General features: G+C 43.6%; 1 protein-coding gene across 1 annotated transcript in view; it reads right to left on the bottom strand.

Annotated features, from left to right (window-relative positions):
• CHN1 (chimerin 1) overlaps window positions 1-18,015 on the bottom strand; it is a 252,033-nt gene that overhangs the window by 65,143 nt on the left and 168,875 nt on the right. The window contains 1 exon segment of the mRNA XM_030209742.1: window positions 8,984-9,061. Coding sequence (XP_030065602.1) covers window positions 8,984-9,061 — 78 coding nt within the window.

The following is an 18,015-nucleotide window of genomic DNA, read 5'->3' as shown; positions in this document are numbered from 1 at the left end:
GAACCCTTTTAAAAATCAGCGTTACATTGGCCACCTTCCAATCTTCCGGTACCATGCTTGATTTTAAAGATAAATTACATATTACTAACAATAGTTCCGCAAGTTCATTTCTCAATTTTATCAATACTCTGGGATGTATACCATCCGGTCCAGGCAATTTGCTACTCTTCAGTTTGTCAAATTGCCCCATTACATCTGCCAGGTTTACAGAGATTTGATCCAGTTTCTCCGACTCGTCAGCATTGAATACCATTTCTGGCACTGATATCTCTCCCACATCTTCCTTGGTGAAGACCAAAGCAAAGAATTCATTTAATCTCTCCACTATGGCCTTGTCTTCCCTGAATTCCCCTTTTACCCCTCGGTCATCTAGCGGTCCAACTGATTTTTGCTGGCTTCTTACTTTTAATATACCTAAAAAGGTTTTCACCATGCGTTTTTGCCTCCAATGCAATCTTCTTTTGAAAGTCTCTTTGCCTCCCTTATCAGCGCTTTGCATTTGACTTGCCATTCTTTATTCAGTTTCCTATTATTTTCAGTTGGATCCTTCTTCCATGTTCTGAAGGATTTTCTTTTAGCTCTAATAGCTTCCTTCACCTCATTTTTTAACCATTCCGGAAGTTTGTGTTGAACTCTGCAAACTGCATTATCTTGTACAAATAATGCCAGCTGAAAGCTAACATGATGCTCCTGGGTGTCACCTTAAAGTAGCTGGAGTTTCAGAAGAAGAATAATGCTGTCCCTCACTCCACAGACCTCAAACCTGTAAGACGTCTCCCAAGATCCCATTCCCTGTAGCTCCCCTGACTCTCCCCAAAGACACTCCTCTCCTGTAAGCCCCTGGGCCTACTTCCATGTATCCTGGGGGTCTAGAGGATTTGGGGCACCCCAGTTGCTTCTATCCCTGCTGGCACCAGGTTCAAAATCATACCTTCACTGTATCCCTAGACACACTTGGAAGATTCTTTTATTGGGGGCCCCAAACTGGTTGCAGTATAGGGGGGAGGGAAGTTCCTGAGAAAAAAGGAGCACCCCAAGCTTAAGTCTCCACAGTCTATAGGTAAACGACTGCCCAGTAAGGAACCCTGATGCAAAGCAATTGTACAGTTCGAAACACTATCGTGTCGGCATGCTTGTGAGCCAAGTTATGGTGGATTTATGGTTTCTGCTGTGGTTCACAAATTTGATTTCCAAGATAAAGCTAAGTTATTTATGCATTTTTCACAGTTTTGAGATACTGTTTGATTGGTTGGTTATTTTTTGCCAATAAAGTTTTTGTGGCAGAACTAGATTATACTTTGGATACGTCTCTTAAAATAAATAAGATCCTTTATATGATAGTCTACATCAGAGGTTTTCAACCCTGTCCTCAGGGCACACCCTCCAGTCGGGGATAGCAGGATATCCCCACTGAATTCAATGGGGAAATCCTGAAAACCCCGACTGGTTGGGTGTGCCCCGAGGACTGAGTGAAAATCTCTGGTCTAACATATAGATACATTATCACGCTTATTTTCAAAGAGAAGGCGCCCTTCTTTCGACACAAATCGGGAGCTGGGCGTCCTTCTCACAAGGTTGTCCAAATCGACATAATTGAAAGCCGATTTTTGGACACTCTCGACTGCAGGGATGACCAAAGTTACGGGGGTGTGTCGGCAGGGTAGCAAGGCAGGACTGCGGGCGTGATTAGGAGCTGGTCGTCCTTGGCCGATAATAGAAAAAGAAGGGCGTCCTGACAAGCACTTGGCCGACTTTACTTGGCCCATTTTTTTTCATGACCAAGCCTCAAAAAGGTGCCTAACTGACCAGATGACCACCGGAGGGAATCGGTGATGACCTCCCCTTACTCCCCCAGTGGTCACTAACCCCCTCCCACCATAAAAACAAGTTTAAAATACTTTTTTGCCAGCCTCAAATGCCATACTCAGGTCCATCGCAGCAGTATACAGGTCCCTGGAGCAGTTGTAGTGGGTGCAGTGTACTTCAGGCAGGCGGACCTGGGGGGGGGGATGGGGGGCTCAGCACCCAAGGTAAGGGAGCTATGCACCAAGGAGCAATTTCTGAAGTCCACTGCAGTGCCCTCTAGGATGTCCTGGCATGTGAGGGGGACCAGTGCACTACAAATGCTGGCTTCTCCCACGACCAAAGGGCTTGGATTTAGACGTTTTTGAGATAGACGTCTTTGGTTTCCATTATCGCCGAACGAAAACCGAGGACGACCATCTCTAAGGTCAACCTAAATGTCAAGATTTGGGTGTCCCTGACCGTATTATTGAAACGAAAGATGGATGTCCATCTTGTTTTGATAATACGTGTTGCCCTGTCCCTTCGCAGCACCGTCCTTAGAGATGGGCGCCCTTAGAGATGGTTGTCCCCGTTCGAAAATGCCCCTCCACATAATTTATTATAGTATTTGGGTGATTTTTTGTTTATTGATTTTTCATTTTTCAACTGAAGTTTGACTGTATTCATTTTATTTTATACAGGCAACATAGGTGCCTGGTGCTTCAATAAAACAGGCACCCAGAATCAGCCCCAACAGTGAGCAAATTACATGTATAAAGTTAGACCTGCTCCTAAGGTGGTATAAATTTGTGCACATACTCTGTGGGGATAATTCTATAACTGGGTGCCTGTAAAAAGGCATCCAGAGGGAGGCTGATAGGAGCTACTTTTTAAAGAAATGCAGACACCTACTTCTCATTAAAGAATAAGAACATAAGAGTATCCATACTGTATCAGCCCAATGGCCCATCTAACCCAGTATCCTGTTTTCCAAACAGTGGTCAAATCAGGTCACAAGTACCTGGCAGAAACCCAAATCATGGCAACACTCCATACTACAAAATCCCAGGGCAAGCAGTTGCTTCCATGTCTGTCTCAATAGCAGACTATGGACTTTTTCTCCAGGAATTTGTCAAACCTTTTTTAAACCCAGATACACTAACCGCTTTTATCGCATCCTCCAGCAAAGAGTTCCAAAATACTAGTGTTATGAATATACACTTGTATAAGTTACACCTGCCACAGAGCTGACCCAAGCATGTGAACATAACTTGTAGTACTCTCTAAGGTATGTGCGTGTGAGTCCTGCCCAAATTCCTCCCATTTCCCCCCTAACCTGCAAAGTATACGCTTATACGAGATGTGCACATTTAGGGCTCCTTTCACTAGGGTGCACTAATGGATTTAGTGCATGCTAACGATTAGCATGCACTAAATGTTAAGAACCCCGTAGGAATAAAATGGGCTGCATGGCACTTAATGCAGCTAATTCGCTAGCATGCGCTAAATCCATTAGCACAACTTAGTAAAAGGAGCCCTTAGAAAATAGTACATAGGCGGAATTCTGGTATCTATTGCATGTACAATATGTGCACATATATATATATGCTATTTTTGCAATGAATTACATGACCTGGTGCATAACTATTAGGCACATAGATTATAGAATGGCTCAGTTGGGGTCCTTTACTAAGAAGCAGTAAACATTAATGCGTGCTTAAAAGGCATCACCGTGGAATGCACTCAGGCGTCCCGCAGTAGTTCTTGGATTGGTGTGCTCTAACCTTGCGCTAAAAAATATATTTTTCAGCACAGGGGAATTGTGTTTGGAGGTAAATCTCTCTTATCTGCACCCTTCTCCTCCACCGCTAACTCCAGACTCCGTTCCTTTTATCTTGCTGCACCATATGCCTGGAATAGACTTCCTGAGCCGGTACGTCAAGCTCCATCTCTGGCCGTCTTCAAATCTAAGCTAAAAGCCCACCTTTTGATGCTGCTTTTAACTCCTAACCCTTATTCACTGTTCAGAACCCTTATTTTATCATCCTCACTTTAATATCCCTTATCTTTTGTTGTCCTGTTTGTCTGTCCTAATTAGATTGTAAGCTCTGTCGAGCAGGGACTGTCTCTTCTTGTTCAAGTGTAAAGCGCTGCGTACGTCTAGTAGCGCTATAGAAATGATAAGTAGTAGTAGAGGTGGAAAGTAGGCATCCCCTGCGCTAATTGGGTAGCACCGGCAAATTGCCGCTTGCTGCTTGATTAGAGTGTGAGCCCTTAGCCCCTACAAAATAGGTGGCAGTAAGGGCTCACACACTAATTGGGAAATTAGCATGTGGATATTAATGGCACAACTGAAACTGCAGACATTTTACAGCCTCACTAAAGAGGCTTGAATGTGCCGGAAATCCAGGCACTAAAACCAGCATAGGTCACTTTTTACTAAGGTTTAGTAAAAGGGCCCCTTAAAGTATACTGGAACATTTTATAAAATACATGTTTACATCACAGCTCCACCTCTGCTCCTCCCAAACTAAGCTGTGGCAAAAAGTGGCCTTAGCACACCCTTGTGAAGGCCATTCTTACCACAGCAGTAAAATGGCCGATTTTCCATTTCTTCTATTAATGGCCATGTGCTAATGTTAGAATCAAACTACAAAAATAATAGGGAAAAAGAATAAAAAATGTCTAACACCACAAATAACATTCTTTGTATAATAATAAATAAGCATGAAAATGATATACAGGGAGGAAAAAGCCTCAAGAAGTTCCCAGCTATTGGCTGGAAGAGCAGGGCTTCATCATCATTGGCAAAAAATCTCCCAGATAAACGTATTTAATTGCAAATTTAGCAAAACTATCAGCTTTAAATACTTAGCTGCATGGTCTTTTTCTTCCTGCTGTACCAAAAACCAGACCGTGACCTGGGGTGGACCTGTTGGGGTTCTATGCTTAGGAGGCATATTTGGGGGTCTTGATTCAAAGCGATGTTCATCAGAGGTGAGGCATGTTTGTTGGTCAAGATATGTGGGAGGGGAATTATGCTGGGGGGTGCTCATGAGATGGCCTTGATGGTGAGGAAGTTTTATTGTGGGGACAGGTTCCTTCTGGTAGGGGGAGATGGTGCTGTTTAGGAGGGAAGGGTAATGGCTAGGGGTGGCCATGTCCGGGTGGTATGTCTGAGCAGAGGGGAAGGCTTATTTGAGGGATCAGACTGGAGAAAATGTTCAGGAAAGGAAGTTCGGCACTGTGGCAGTCTTTGATTTCATTTTTGTGTCAGAGCCCAGTTACATGCTGCAGTTGATAGCAACAGTGCTTCGTGCTATCTGCTGGGGCGTGTAATGTGGGTCGGTGTGGTGGAAGTCTGTCCTCCATACTATCCTAGTCTTCCCTTCCCCATCCTTCCTACACTATACCCATCCCTATTTCTTTATCTTATCTTTATTACTCCTTCCCATGTTAACTCACACATTCTCAAAGCCTTCTATTATTGTTACATACATTACAGTTCTTAATATTCTCCTTACTGAATCTAACAATTGTAATTCTGTTTAATATGTAAGCCGCATTGTACCTGCTTCTGTGGGAAAGTGCGGGGTATAAATGTAACAAATAAATAAACAAATGCCCCCTGCACTTATTGCACTGCAGGGGGATAATTTCTGTAAGGAGCTGCCTACATTTTGCAATTCATTTGCAGCCAGATTTTGCAGCACACATGCTCTTGTTTTTCTTGCATTTTATGGAAGATAGATAGCTGGTTTATGATTTGTTCTGATTACTACATGGCATGTCAAATATCCTATTACTATACACTTGGAGTAATCATCCCTTTTCACATATGAATAATATATTTTTAAATTAATAACTTTTTTTATACAAATTACTTTTCATATAGACCAATTGGCTTGTCTCGTGTACGATTTCATTTATGTAATTTATTTTCTTGCCAGTATGGTGGTTTTTAATTAAAAATTTAAATAATTATATCTATATATGACTTGCTGAGCATAAAGGTATCAAAAGTGGGGTATGTACCTAATTTGTACCGCAGGATAGAGGGATATCTACTGCATAATCCTACAAAATTTCAGCCTCAGGTCATGAGGCTTTAAAAAATCTTAAAAAAAAAAAAAGAGAAACATTTATCAATAAAGAAGTAATTCACCCCAGAAATTGCATACCCCACTTTAGATACCTTTTAGAACATGACAAACATTAAAGTTGTAAAACAATCGCTCAGCCGGTCACATATATTTTACGGTTTTAGAACATCGGTGATTTTTCATTGTTGTCTCCTTTATGTTCTATATATGTTTTTACAGACGTTAATACACCCCTGATGCAAATGCCCGCTGAAACATGGCTGTGTCAGGGCCCTATCTTTTGTTTTCCTCAGTCATTAATAAAACACTTGCCCTCCTGTTTACTAAGCCGTGCGGCAATGCCGACATAGCCCATTCAAAGTGATCGGGCTGTGTCGGCAATAGTGCACAGCAGCCGCTAGTGTGGCTTAGTAAACAGGGGGTGTTGGTTTGACATCCTGGTATGCTGTTTCATAATTTAACTTCTGATCGCCTCCAGTACTTTACCTATCTCTCTAGTTCCCATCTTTCTGCCACCTAGATTTAGACAGCAAGAATGTGTATGTATCAACATATGCATGTACATGTAAATGACCATTTTCCAGCTGCAAATTATTGTGTAAGAATGCGCCAATATTCGATGGCATGTACTCTGCAGGCAGTTTGGGTTGAGTTCACATGTACATTATATAATACTAGCCGTTGAGCCCTTTAAAACGGGCTAGTATGGGGTTTTCCCAAGGCCCAAGGTCGCCGCTACCGGTCCCCCCCCCCCCCGGAGTCGCCGCCACCACCCCTCCACCCGGCCCGGGCCCTCTCTTCACTATTGAACGTACATCGCCGAAAACGCAGCAGGGCAGATCAGCTGAGCTGCCGTCGGCCTTCCTTCTCTGCCTGTGTCCCACCCTCGTGTGACGTAACGTCGGCGAGGGGGGGACACAGGCAGGGAAGGAAGGCCGACCGGAGCTCAGCTGATCTGCCTGCTGCGTGTCGGCGATGTAAGTTCAATACCGAAGAAGAGAGTGCTCGGGCCAGGTGGAGGGGGGGGGGGGGGCGGCGACTCCAGGTGGGGGGAGCGGTAGCGACATCGGCGGTTCACTCCCTCCCTCCCCTTCGCGCAGTTTCCCTCTCTGTCCCACCCCCGTCATCACGTATTGACGCGGGGGCGGGACAGAGAGGGAAGTCTCTACTGCGCATTTGCGGGTGAGTACAGTCACTCGCCATTTATATGTTTGATTATAACCTATGTGCATTGTATAATACTATGATCTACGTGCATTCTTTAATAATCTAGGTATTGTTGCAGTAGTTGTCTAGGCTCCAAATGGGCATGGTCTTTACCTCTAAAATAGGGTTCTCAATCCAATCCTCGGGACACACCTAGCCACTCAGGTTTTCATGATACCCTCAATGAATATGCATGAGATAAATTTGCATGCTCTACCTTCATGGTATGCAAATTTATCTCATGTATATTTATTGTGGGTATCCTGAAAACCTGACTGGCTAGTTGTGTCCCGAGGACTGGGTTAAGAACCTCTGCTCTAAAAAAAATACATGCCCCTTTAGAGAATTACCCTCCGTGTTCTGCATTTAGGGCCAGATTCTATATATGTCGCCTAAAAATTGGTGCCTAAGGAAAACACGCTAAGGCGAATTCTGTACACCTTGTTAGCATCCAATTATCACACTGATTGGCTTGTTATCAAATTAGGTTATGCATGCAAATCAGAATATGCCCAGATTTGCACGTGCAATTCAAGGAGCCATATATAGAATTAGGTGGTTAAGGTGAAATCAGAGCTTATATTGGGCAAATATAAATCCCCATTGCTAGCATTTGTCCAAAATATTCTACATATTGGCAGTGTCTAACAATGCTAAGGGCCTTTGTAAACATTTCTTTGTAAATATTGTATGACAGGCCATTCTTAATTCTGCAAAATTCACGAGCTGTATAAAAGGCTAGAAATCTTGAAATTTTCAGCCTTGTGGCATTGTTACTGATATTATTACAAAGATCTATCCTAGCTATCTTAGTAGATATTCAGTTCTAACCTGTGGTGATTAAGTAATACACAATTTTTTGCACACCTCCTAATTGTGAAGAACAGAGGTCACAGAGACTATATATCTGTCTGTATAACCAGCAAAAACAGAGAAATACAGAACATGGAGACAGATCTGGACCACACGGCCCAGCAGCGCTGCCCAATCCTGATCTAACACGTGAGCTTGACGGATGTCAGGCTGTACCCTCGCACTCTTGCCTGTGAGGCTCCTCTGTGCACAGGCCCTGTGTTTTCACACTCACTGACTGCACGAGGCTGTTCTGTGTACCCAACTACCCTTTGACAGAATATTTCCTGAATCTCTCTCAGGTTCTAGAACTTCTTTTCCACTGGAAAACACTTGTACCTTGTGTATTACGCTTTCTTTCACTCTTCTTTGGGTACGGAAGCCTCATTTCATAGGGCTTATGACAGAGGGTTTGCACCTTTTCTGGACTGCCATGGATATCTTTTCCTTGGCTAAAAGTCACATGGAGGCACACTGTTTTTAAGTTCTTTTTTTTTTTTTATTAAGGCCACTGATAAGTTAAGGAATATTATACCACATAAAAATGAAGAATAATTGCTAGTGTCACCAATTTCAATAGTGCCTTTAGACTAATACAGTCATGGCATTAATGCGAGCAGAAATGAAAGGAGATCTGCACCATCTGCTGACTCTCGGCACAATAGCACAGAGTTTTTCTTTAAAAAATCTAAATCTAATTATCAGCTGTAAATGGCTCTGTTCAATCTCAATACTAAGATTTTCCACATTTTTGTAATCATTACTAGAAACTAATCTAAATATATAAATACCCATAAATAAGTACTGTATAAACTAAGCATCACAAATCTTCTGGAAAATAGATGCTGACATAAATGCGGAAAGGAAAAATGACTCTTTTTATACTTTTGAAAAGGAAGATCTATTCCAGAACCCTTTGAAAATATGCATGTAGAAATTTCCCTTAAATACAGTGTGGATATTTTTAATGCATGCAATCTTAGAGCAAAGTGTTCATTTTAGGCACTCATGTCAGTCCAGTGAAAACAATTTCTTACCTTGAAATTATGCACCTTTTCATATTTGGGAATCTGTTCGTTTTCCTTCAGCGTCGCTCTCCTGACTAGTGATGTTAACTGTGAATAAGCAAAGAGTTTAAGAGGTTGCCAGAATGTCACGGTCGACTTCTGAGATGCCAGCTTCATTCCCAAGGCTGCAACACACACATCATGTTGTTGACTCTCTTGTTTTTGATTGTGAAGGGTACATCGGTTAGCTTTCAGTCCTGACCAAGACTCTTTGGATGGCATTTCGGATTTTACAGAAAATCTAGCTTGCACACTTCACTTAATTCAAGAAAGGAATTAATATGAACCCCACGCAGAAAGCTGAGATACACTAAAGTTGTGGAAGTCCACACTTTGTCACAACAATGAAGACCATAATCATGTACTTCTAGAAAATAAAGAATTATACAACCAAAATAATTCCTTTTGCCTGTGTCTTCCAAAAGGTCTTGTGTGGTGCTTCAGGATAAGTACATGCTATTGAAGTGAATGCACATAAAAATGTAGAGCATCAGAATAAATACCAAAAGCCTCCACAAGTCTGTTCTTCATCCCTTTAGAAAGCAACATGATTTAGTAAGATAGTTCATGTGGGTAAGCTCGATTCTTGCATTTAATCAGCTGATGTGGCTGTAGGCTGGAACCATGCTGGCATGCTGCATACAATCAGCTTCTAGCCCCAGTCAGCAGAAGAGGGGGAGGGAGAATGGGCTTTAGCTGTCATGTTACAGACAGGTCACAATATAAGGCAACTAACCAATGAAACAGCGGCAGGAGGGCTTCAGGGCTCCTCTCAGCTCTCCATTTTCCGCTTCCTTCCCCCTACACAAATCTTTCTTGCCAGCTCAAGGGAAGAAAATACGGGTGGGAAGATAATGAGCAATGAGTGAGTCATGGATCTTTACAAAACTGTACCTTTTGTCATTTTAAATGCAAGAAGATGACAACATACTGTTCCCATGGCTGTAAAATGTAATGCAGCATGACAGTCTAGTTAGGGCACTTTTATGTTTGTGTACCATGATCAAAGAAGACGCTGAGGCACATACGGAGCAGCACCGAACACTGGAAAGCATGATTAAAGAAACAATGTATGGGAATGTTACTGCACAATGCCATGCTTCTGTGAAAAATTAAAACTGCATTTTATGTACAGTGGACAAACAGATGCAATTAAAGAATCTTTGTATCGCAACATCTTAAATGATTACAGATTAATTTAAAGGAGCACTGTCATAAAAATCAGTCACTATTGAGGGCAGTGGTTCTCAAACCTGTGCTGGGGGGAGCGCCAGCCAGTGGTATACCTAGCGTACTTGACACCCAGAGAGGATCATTGTTTAACACCCTCCTTAGAACAACAAAAGATTTCCTCTCCATCTTCCCTTCTACTACTACTATTTAACATTTCTATAGCGCTACAAGGCATACGCAGCGCTGTACACCATACACAAAAAAGACAGTCCCTGCTCAAAGAGCTTACTTCTCTCACACTAAAATTAATACTTTGGCTGGCAGGGATGCCCAAGTCCACCAGCGGAAGAGGTCCTCTGCCCAAGCCTCCCATGCCATCTGAGCAGCGGGGAAGTTGGCAGCACATGTTCAGTTGCTGACACAGACACTTCCTGTGCACGCTCAGCTCATGCAGCCCTCTTATTGCCTGCACCCAGGGCAGGTTGCTTCCACTGCCCCGCCCTTGGTACGCTACTGGCACTCACCAGTCAGGTTTTCAGGATATCCACAATGCAAATGCATGAGATAAATTTGCATACACTACCTACACTGAATGCAAATTTACAATCTAGTGTTTGTAAATTTGCATTCAGTGTAGGTAGTGTTAGAGCAGTGGGCTGAGAATTAGGGAAACCAGGGCTCAAATCCTGCTTCTTCCACTGCCCCTTCTTGTGATCTTGGATAAGTTACTGCATTGCCTCAGGTACAAGAGACTGTAAGCCCTCACTGGCAGGGCCTTATCTATTGTACCTGAATATGTAACTCACTTTACATTCAGAGTTGGAACAACAACAAAGAGAGAGGGAAGCCTAAGCACACAACACAAAGCAAAACAAAAAGACAGCACCAAGGGCCTCCTGAATAGCAATTCTTTATTGTAAGACCCAACATAGGCGCAGATGCTGAAACACGGCCAGTGTCGGGTCTTACAATGAAGAATTGCTATCTCAGTTCTGGAGGCTCTTAGTGCTGTCTTTTTCTGTTTTTTAGACTTGGAAGACATCAGCAATTAAATCTAAAGTCCATATCTATTTCATACATACTCATTGTGGACATCCTGATGATTAGTGCTCCCCCAGGACAGATTTAAGAACCAATGCTGCAGGGATAAATCCATGATTTATTACCAGTAAAATACGCTCAGAAAACATCTTAATTTAGCAGCATGTGGTTACCAGTTTTGGCTACTGACGTGAATAAAGCTACTGACATGAATAAAATGTGAGATTAATTATAATTCCCCATTTTTGTCTCTGATTTGTATGTTTTTTCTACAGATGACAATCTCTTTTTCTTCTAAAAATTTCCATTGTTAATGCAGCTAATAATAATTACTTCAAAACACCTTTTACATGGTTGCTATTCCATGGTGCTCACAGATTTTTATAATTAATGGAGGGAAAAGCCTCTGTATGTGCCTGGTCACTGTTTCAATGTTTTATGTGACTCTGGGGTTGAACTTTTCATTGGCTCAAAAACCTCCGTTTACTCTTTAATTTTTGTACTTTTGTCAAATTATTCACTTCATATACATACACAAAATGAAGTATATGAAGTGAATAATTTGACAAAAGTACAAAAATTAAAGAGTAAACGGAGGTTTTTGAGCCAATGAAGAGTCCAACCTAGAGACACATAAAACACTGAAACAGTGACCGGGGACATACAGAGGCTTTTTCCTCCATTAATTATAAAAATCTGTGAGCACCACGGTATAGCAACCACATAAAAGGTTTTTTGAAGTAATCTGCTTAATTTTGTGGTTGAGTCCTTTCAATTTAAAGGGCTAGTTATAATTAAACATCAATAAATTATTAATTCTTGGAAAATCAGGTCTATTCAATGACAACTGAAGAAATAGCAAATATAACTCTCATACATATGGCTGTAGTTTAACAATGTAAAGATGAGGAGAGACTCCACCAAAGGGGGCGCAAAAAACCTGACAAATAATGAGTTCAAATGATCTTCCTCTGCTCAAAAGGAAGGGAAACCCAGCCATATTAGATTGGAACATTAAAAATTCAGAAGCTTTATCACATCCCTTATATCCTTACAGACAGCAATTTTCAAAGCCATTTCCACGAGTTAACCAGTGTTTCTCCCCTGGAAACTGCCCACCCTGCGTGCCAGTAAAGTACTTGCATTATGGAATGAGGTGTGTCCTTGTACCCACACTGAGAAGAGTTGTTTTTACAGTGGGAGTATGGCAGGCATTGCAATGTGTATAATTTTCCCAACACTAAGCACCTTCGGTCCCATATTTATGTTTCACCTTTTTTATTAAGTGACCAACCTTAACAAACAGCAACATAATACCACAGGGTGATTCCACAAATTACAATACAATACAGCTCATCACCAGGATTTTAACATTTTACCCCTCCCCTCTCATCCTCCCCCCCTTCGGTCCCATATTTAAAGGTGGTTATGTGTTGGCTGATGGAAAGCCAATGCATTACTCCCTTACCTGCAGGTTTTTCAAAATTATATGGATAGAGGGCTAGATTAGTGGAGGAATGAAGGTGGCACCACATTACCCATTCAGTTGTCATTATTCAGCCTCTAAATGGATAATTTATTAATTTAGTTTAGGCCAGTGATATTAATATTACTAAACTAAGGGGGGGAAGTGCAGTAAAAGGCAGGCTTTTGCAGCACCTTGATTTACCATCCAACCTGTGGTATCTCAGTACCGCAGGTTGCTGATTCCTGTGGTAAATGAATAACGATTGCAAGTCACCTCACAAGCAGCATTACTCCAAAAGCCCAGGAGAATCAGGGCTACATCTGAAAGGGGCCATCGGAGCTGCCCCCAATCACCATTCCTACTCCTCAATCAGGATCCCTGTGATCAGAAGACCCTCCCACCTCCAAGAACCACCCCACCCTCTGATTACCTTTCCCACCCTTCCCAATCAGAAGCTGAACACCCATGACCCCCCCCCCCCTCCTGCGCCCCATAGGACTTATGGCATATTCATGGAGGTCTAGTGGGTCCCTAGGCAGGAGCAATCCTCAGTTGCTCCTGCCTTTGTTGGCACCATCAGCAATATGGTGCCCCTAGTATTAGTTTCATGCCACTACTGCTAGGGGTCATGTTTCCTCTTTGAGGGCAGGAACGATTCCCACTTTTTCCTGCCCACTGCAGCTACTCTGCCCGGCGCTGCTACATTTTCAAAATGGCTGCTGAGACTTCCCTGAAGACCTGCGAGGCTACCGCAGAAAGTCTCGGCAGCCATTTTGAAAACACAGTGTTGTTGGGCAGAGCAGCAGCAGCAGCACTAGTAAGGAAAGAGTGGGGATCTTTCCTGTCCCCAAGGAGGCCACTAGACCACCAGGGTCCTTCAAGGTAGCTCCAGGGAGGGCGCACGAGTTTGTGTGGGGCTGGCAGTGTGCGTACAGGGGGCGCAGGCAGTGGGGTCCAGAGCACTGTCAGTTCACCCCTGGGGCATGAGCGGGTCGTGGATGTGCCTAGGACTTACATGCGGGGGTTATAAAGTAGTTGTAGTTTCTTTGCTTGTGACATTTATATCCCACATTATCCCAAAAAGTCTTGAGTTCAATGTGGTTTACAAATATAGATGGAATGAATATAGAACGAAAAATTACATCGGTCATAATATGCAGGATTGAGTAACAAGGAGTAACAGATGAATAGAAGGGTTATAGCAAAGTACAATTTGATAAAGACATAATTCAAGTAGAAAATGATTGTCTACCAGTTAATTAGATCAAAAAAATTAGACTAATGTGAAGAAATTGTGTAAATCTGGCTATTTAATTTAGGCTTTTAAATGTTATATACGGTGTCCTTGAAGGAATGTATACATGAAGCCCCGTGTGGAAGTACTCTACAGTAACAAATGATTATCTGAGTAAAGCGACATGACCATGTGCAAGGCACTGATTTCTCGTACTTACGTCCAGTCAAATAACTTCACAACCTCCATTTTAAATAATCATTTAAAGCACAAATATGCCAACAAATATAAAAGCATGTTGGTGAAATGTGAGATGCTGCCAGTTTAAAGAGCAAATAAGACCCAGTTAACACGCTTAACTGCTTACAGTCAGGCGTGAGCATTTACACCAGCCACTGAGCTTGCAAAAGTGCTCACGCCCAAAGTCAGGTGCACAACTGTGTACTTACGCTAGCATTCTATAACGGCAATTGTGTGCGCCACTGACATTATACATTCGTGTTTAGCTTGCATCATCCTGGCGTCTAACTTTAGGCCACCTATAGAAAATTACCCCCACAGGGCGGAATTCAGTAAATGGCATCCAAAATTAAGCGCCGGGATAATCTGCACTGAGCTACTATTCAGCAAAAGGCGATGTGCGCAGAATGACCTTTATAGAATACTAGCTTAGTGCCAGTGGTGTAGCGAGGGCGGCTGCCACCTGGGGCGGTTCGCCACTGCGCACCCCCCCTGGGTGCAGCATGACACCCCCTCTTGGCGCATCACCCAAGCCCCCCCCCCGTGCATTCTTGCCTGCCGTGTGCACGCCGCTGGGGGGGTGTCGGTTCCGCTGGTTCCCTGCTCCCTCTGCCCTGGAACAGGAAGTAACCTGTTCCGGCGCAGAGGGAGCAGGGAACCAGTGGAGCCGACACCCCCCCCAGCGGCGTGCATCCGGGGCGGACCGCCCCCACCGCCCCGCCCTTGCTACGCCACTGCTTAGCGCGAATCTTGCGCCTAACTTTGGGGGCAAGCATTTACACCTGCCAAAAGCTGGTGTAAATGTTGGTGCCAAATTAATGGCAGCTAGACAGGTAAATGACATTATTGAACAAATTCTAGGAATGCCCCTGATCCGCTCATGCCCCTCCCATGACCACACTCTCTTTGGAGTTGTGTACCATAAAATGTAGGTGTACACGTAATAGAATAGTGCATAGGGCAGATCCGCACGTAACTCTTGATGATTGCCAATTAGCACCAATTATTGATTAATAACACCTGATCAGTTCATTAGTTCTGGAATCTGCACCTATACATTACGCACCAAGTTACAGAATGAGGGAGACAGTGCTAGATATATGCAAAGAAGAGAAGGAAAAACACTATTACTGCAGCATGAATTAGCATGCAGCAGTGGTGTATTTATACTAGGTGTGTATGTTGTGTATGCACCCCGTCAGACCCAGCCCCCCACCGCCACCTTGAAATCATCTCTGCTGCAGTCTTCACATGGGCAGCAACGGCACTCAAAGGCTGCCTAAGGCCTGCACCGGGACTTCCTCTCCAAACCATCCCGCCCCTTCTGACGCAACTTCCTGTTTTGTGAAGGGCAGGACGGTTCAGAGAGGCTCCAGGCAACCTATGAGTGCTGCTGCTGCTGCCTGGGTGAAGACTGCAGCAGAGATGATTTTAATGTACCAGAGGGGGGGGGCACAGGGGAGACGCATCACCTGTAAAAAAATTCCTGGCTACGCTACTGAAATGCAGTAACTGTTAGTGCACACCTGTGGTAATCTTTTCCACTCTGGCATGACAATTACCACCTGCTAATTCGTGCACTACCTGCATATTCTGGAACAGAGTGGGAAGTGGACATGTTCTGAGTGTGATCGTCAATCGGCATGGACTGTGCCTTGCAGTTAGTGCATGGTAACTGGCCACATGCTGTCACTGATACAGACAGCGCACTGCACTTAATAGGAGGTAGTAAGTTCATCCATGCTGTCATTGTGCAGTAAAGGGTTTTCTGTGTGGAAACTGCATAGGAAGATGCTGAAAAGGTTCCAAACATGTACTGCACAGGCTTTAAATTTATTGCACAGTAATTTGGGCACTATAACTGTATGTCTATAAACAGACACCCAGGGGGTGCCTATGGAGCCTATTCTGTAAAGCAGGGGTCCTCAATTCCAGTCTCAAGATCCACAACCCAGCCTGGTTTTCAGGATTTCCACAATGAACATATACAAGAGCTATTTGTATACAATGGAAGCAGTGAATGCAAATAGATCTATGTATTCATTGTGGAAATCCTGAAAACTAGGCTCGGTTGTGGACCTTGAGGACTGGAATTGAGGACTCCTTGCTGTACAGAAACATAGGTGCCTACTTTTCTTTGTAGAATACTAGGGTGACAGCAAAAATACTCACCTATAATTTAAGCACAAGCATTTTCATCAGTCATAGAGCTGGCATAAGAGCTCAAACCTAAATGCTGGAGATAGATGTGTAACTTATACTATTCTATAAGTTATGTGCATAAATGTGAGTCCTGCCCATGCTCCCTTCATACTCCACCTATGTAAGATATGCATGTATTTACACAATAGTGCTTAGGTGGAATTTTGGCCTTTATGCACACGTGCACACATAAACATGTATGTACTATTATTCTAGTGATTTGTGTGTATAATCGGTGCATACATGCTAACAAATACTTTACAGAATTACCCCCTTAGTGCAAGGTTAGTGTAAACCTACCACACTTTAGTAAAGTGCCCCTTTATTATAAAAGGTGTTCTGGCTACTTTATTTTTTTTAAAGGGATCCAACTGCATTCAGGTCTTTTTTTATTTTGTTCAGTTCTGAAATATTTTTGTGGAGCTCAACTGAGCTGTTCCCTTTCTGACACGAGACTGACTCACAGTTGACGACATTGACAACCCAGAACATTTTGTCCTTTTCTAGAAGTAGCAATTCATGCACCCTGTATTCAGAGGGTGACTGACAAAACAAAATCTTTCAGGACTGGAGGAGAATTCCAAGATTTATAATGAGAACAAACATCCTTAAAGTGCTTGGTTCTGTTTCTTCTATATTAGTATGCTGTCGTCGAGGTGGGGGGATTTTGCTCTGCGTATTTTAAATCAGTACTTCAGATTTATCAGCACAGAAAATTCATGTAAAAAATATTCCTTAGCATGTATGTCTTTTATAGCATTGAAAGTAGAATTTTTAGATGTATTTCTCAATGTTAGTAATGTCTTTAGGAATTTTAATCTGTGCCCACCAGGGTCAACACAACCTGGTAAGCACGGTAAGCATAGCGGGGGGGGGGGGGGGGGGGGGGGCAAAAGTCAACACAAGTCTTCCTTTCCCCAGTTCCCATGGGTCTGGTGTGTTCCCCCCCCCCCCCCCCCCCACCACCACAGTATGTTCATGCATTGCACCTCACCCTCTCTTTGCTCAGTCTGGCAGCTCTCTCTTCCTCCCCGCCTCCCCCCTCCCCGGGTCCAGCACTCAAGTACAGCACCTTTCCTCTCCTTTCCCCCTCCCCCTTGCAATCAGGCCTTTCTCTCCCTTCCCTCCTCCCCCTCTGGCGGTCCTTTAAACTTACATGAGTTGCTGGCACCTGTCAACAACACCAGCAGGTTCCTTCCATTCAGCCCCAAGGGCTTTGCTGCAGCTGAAAACCATCTCTTCTGGTACAACTTCCTGTTTCCACAAGGGTGGGACGAGACTGCAGGAAGCCCTTCAGGACCGGAGGGAGCATGCTTGTGTTGTTGACTGGTACCGGTGACCTACACAGGTTTACAGGACCACCGGAGGTGCAGGAAGGAACAGAGAGAGAGGTTCTGGACTTTGTGTGTGTGTGGGGGGGGGGGGGGGGGGGGGCGCGAGGCAGAGGAAGAGAGGTGCTGGATTTGGGGATGGGGAAGGTGGGGAGCAGAGGTGATTGATAGGGGGATGAACAGACAGGTAAAGATACTGGGTCTGCTGGGAGGGGAGAGGCTAAACTCAGGGAAGAGAGAGGTCTTATGAGGTGGCAAGGAACAGAGGGATAGAAACACTGGGTCCATGGAGGGAGGAGAGAGAGAGAGAGAT

This window comes from Microcaecilia unicolor, chromosome 7 (assembly GCF_901765095.1).
Source record: "Microcaecilia unicolor chromosome 7, aMicUni1.1, whole genome shotgun sequence".
Classification (NCBI taxonomy): Eukaryota; Metazoa; Chordata; class Amphibia; order Gymnophiona; family Siphonopidae; genus Microcaecilia; species Microcaecilia unicolor.
This window is presented reverse-complemented; position numbering and strand designations above follow the sequence as displayed.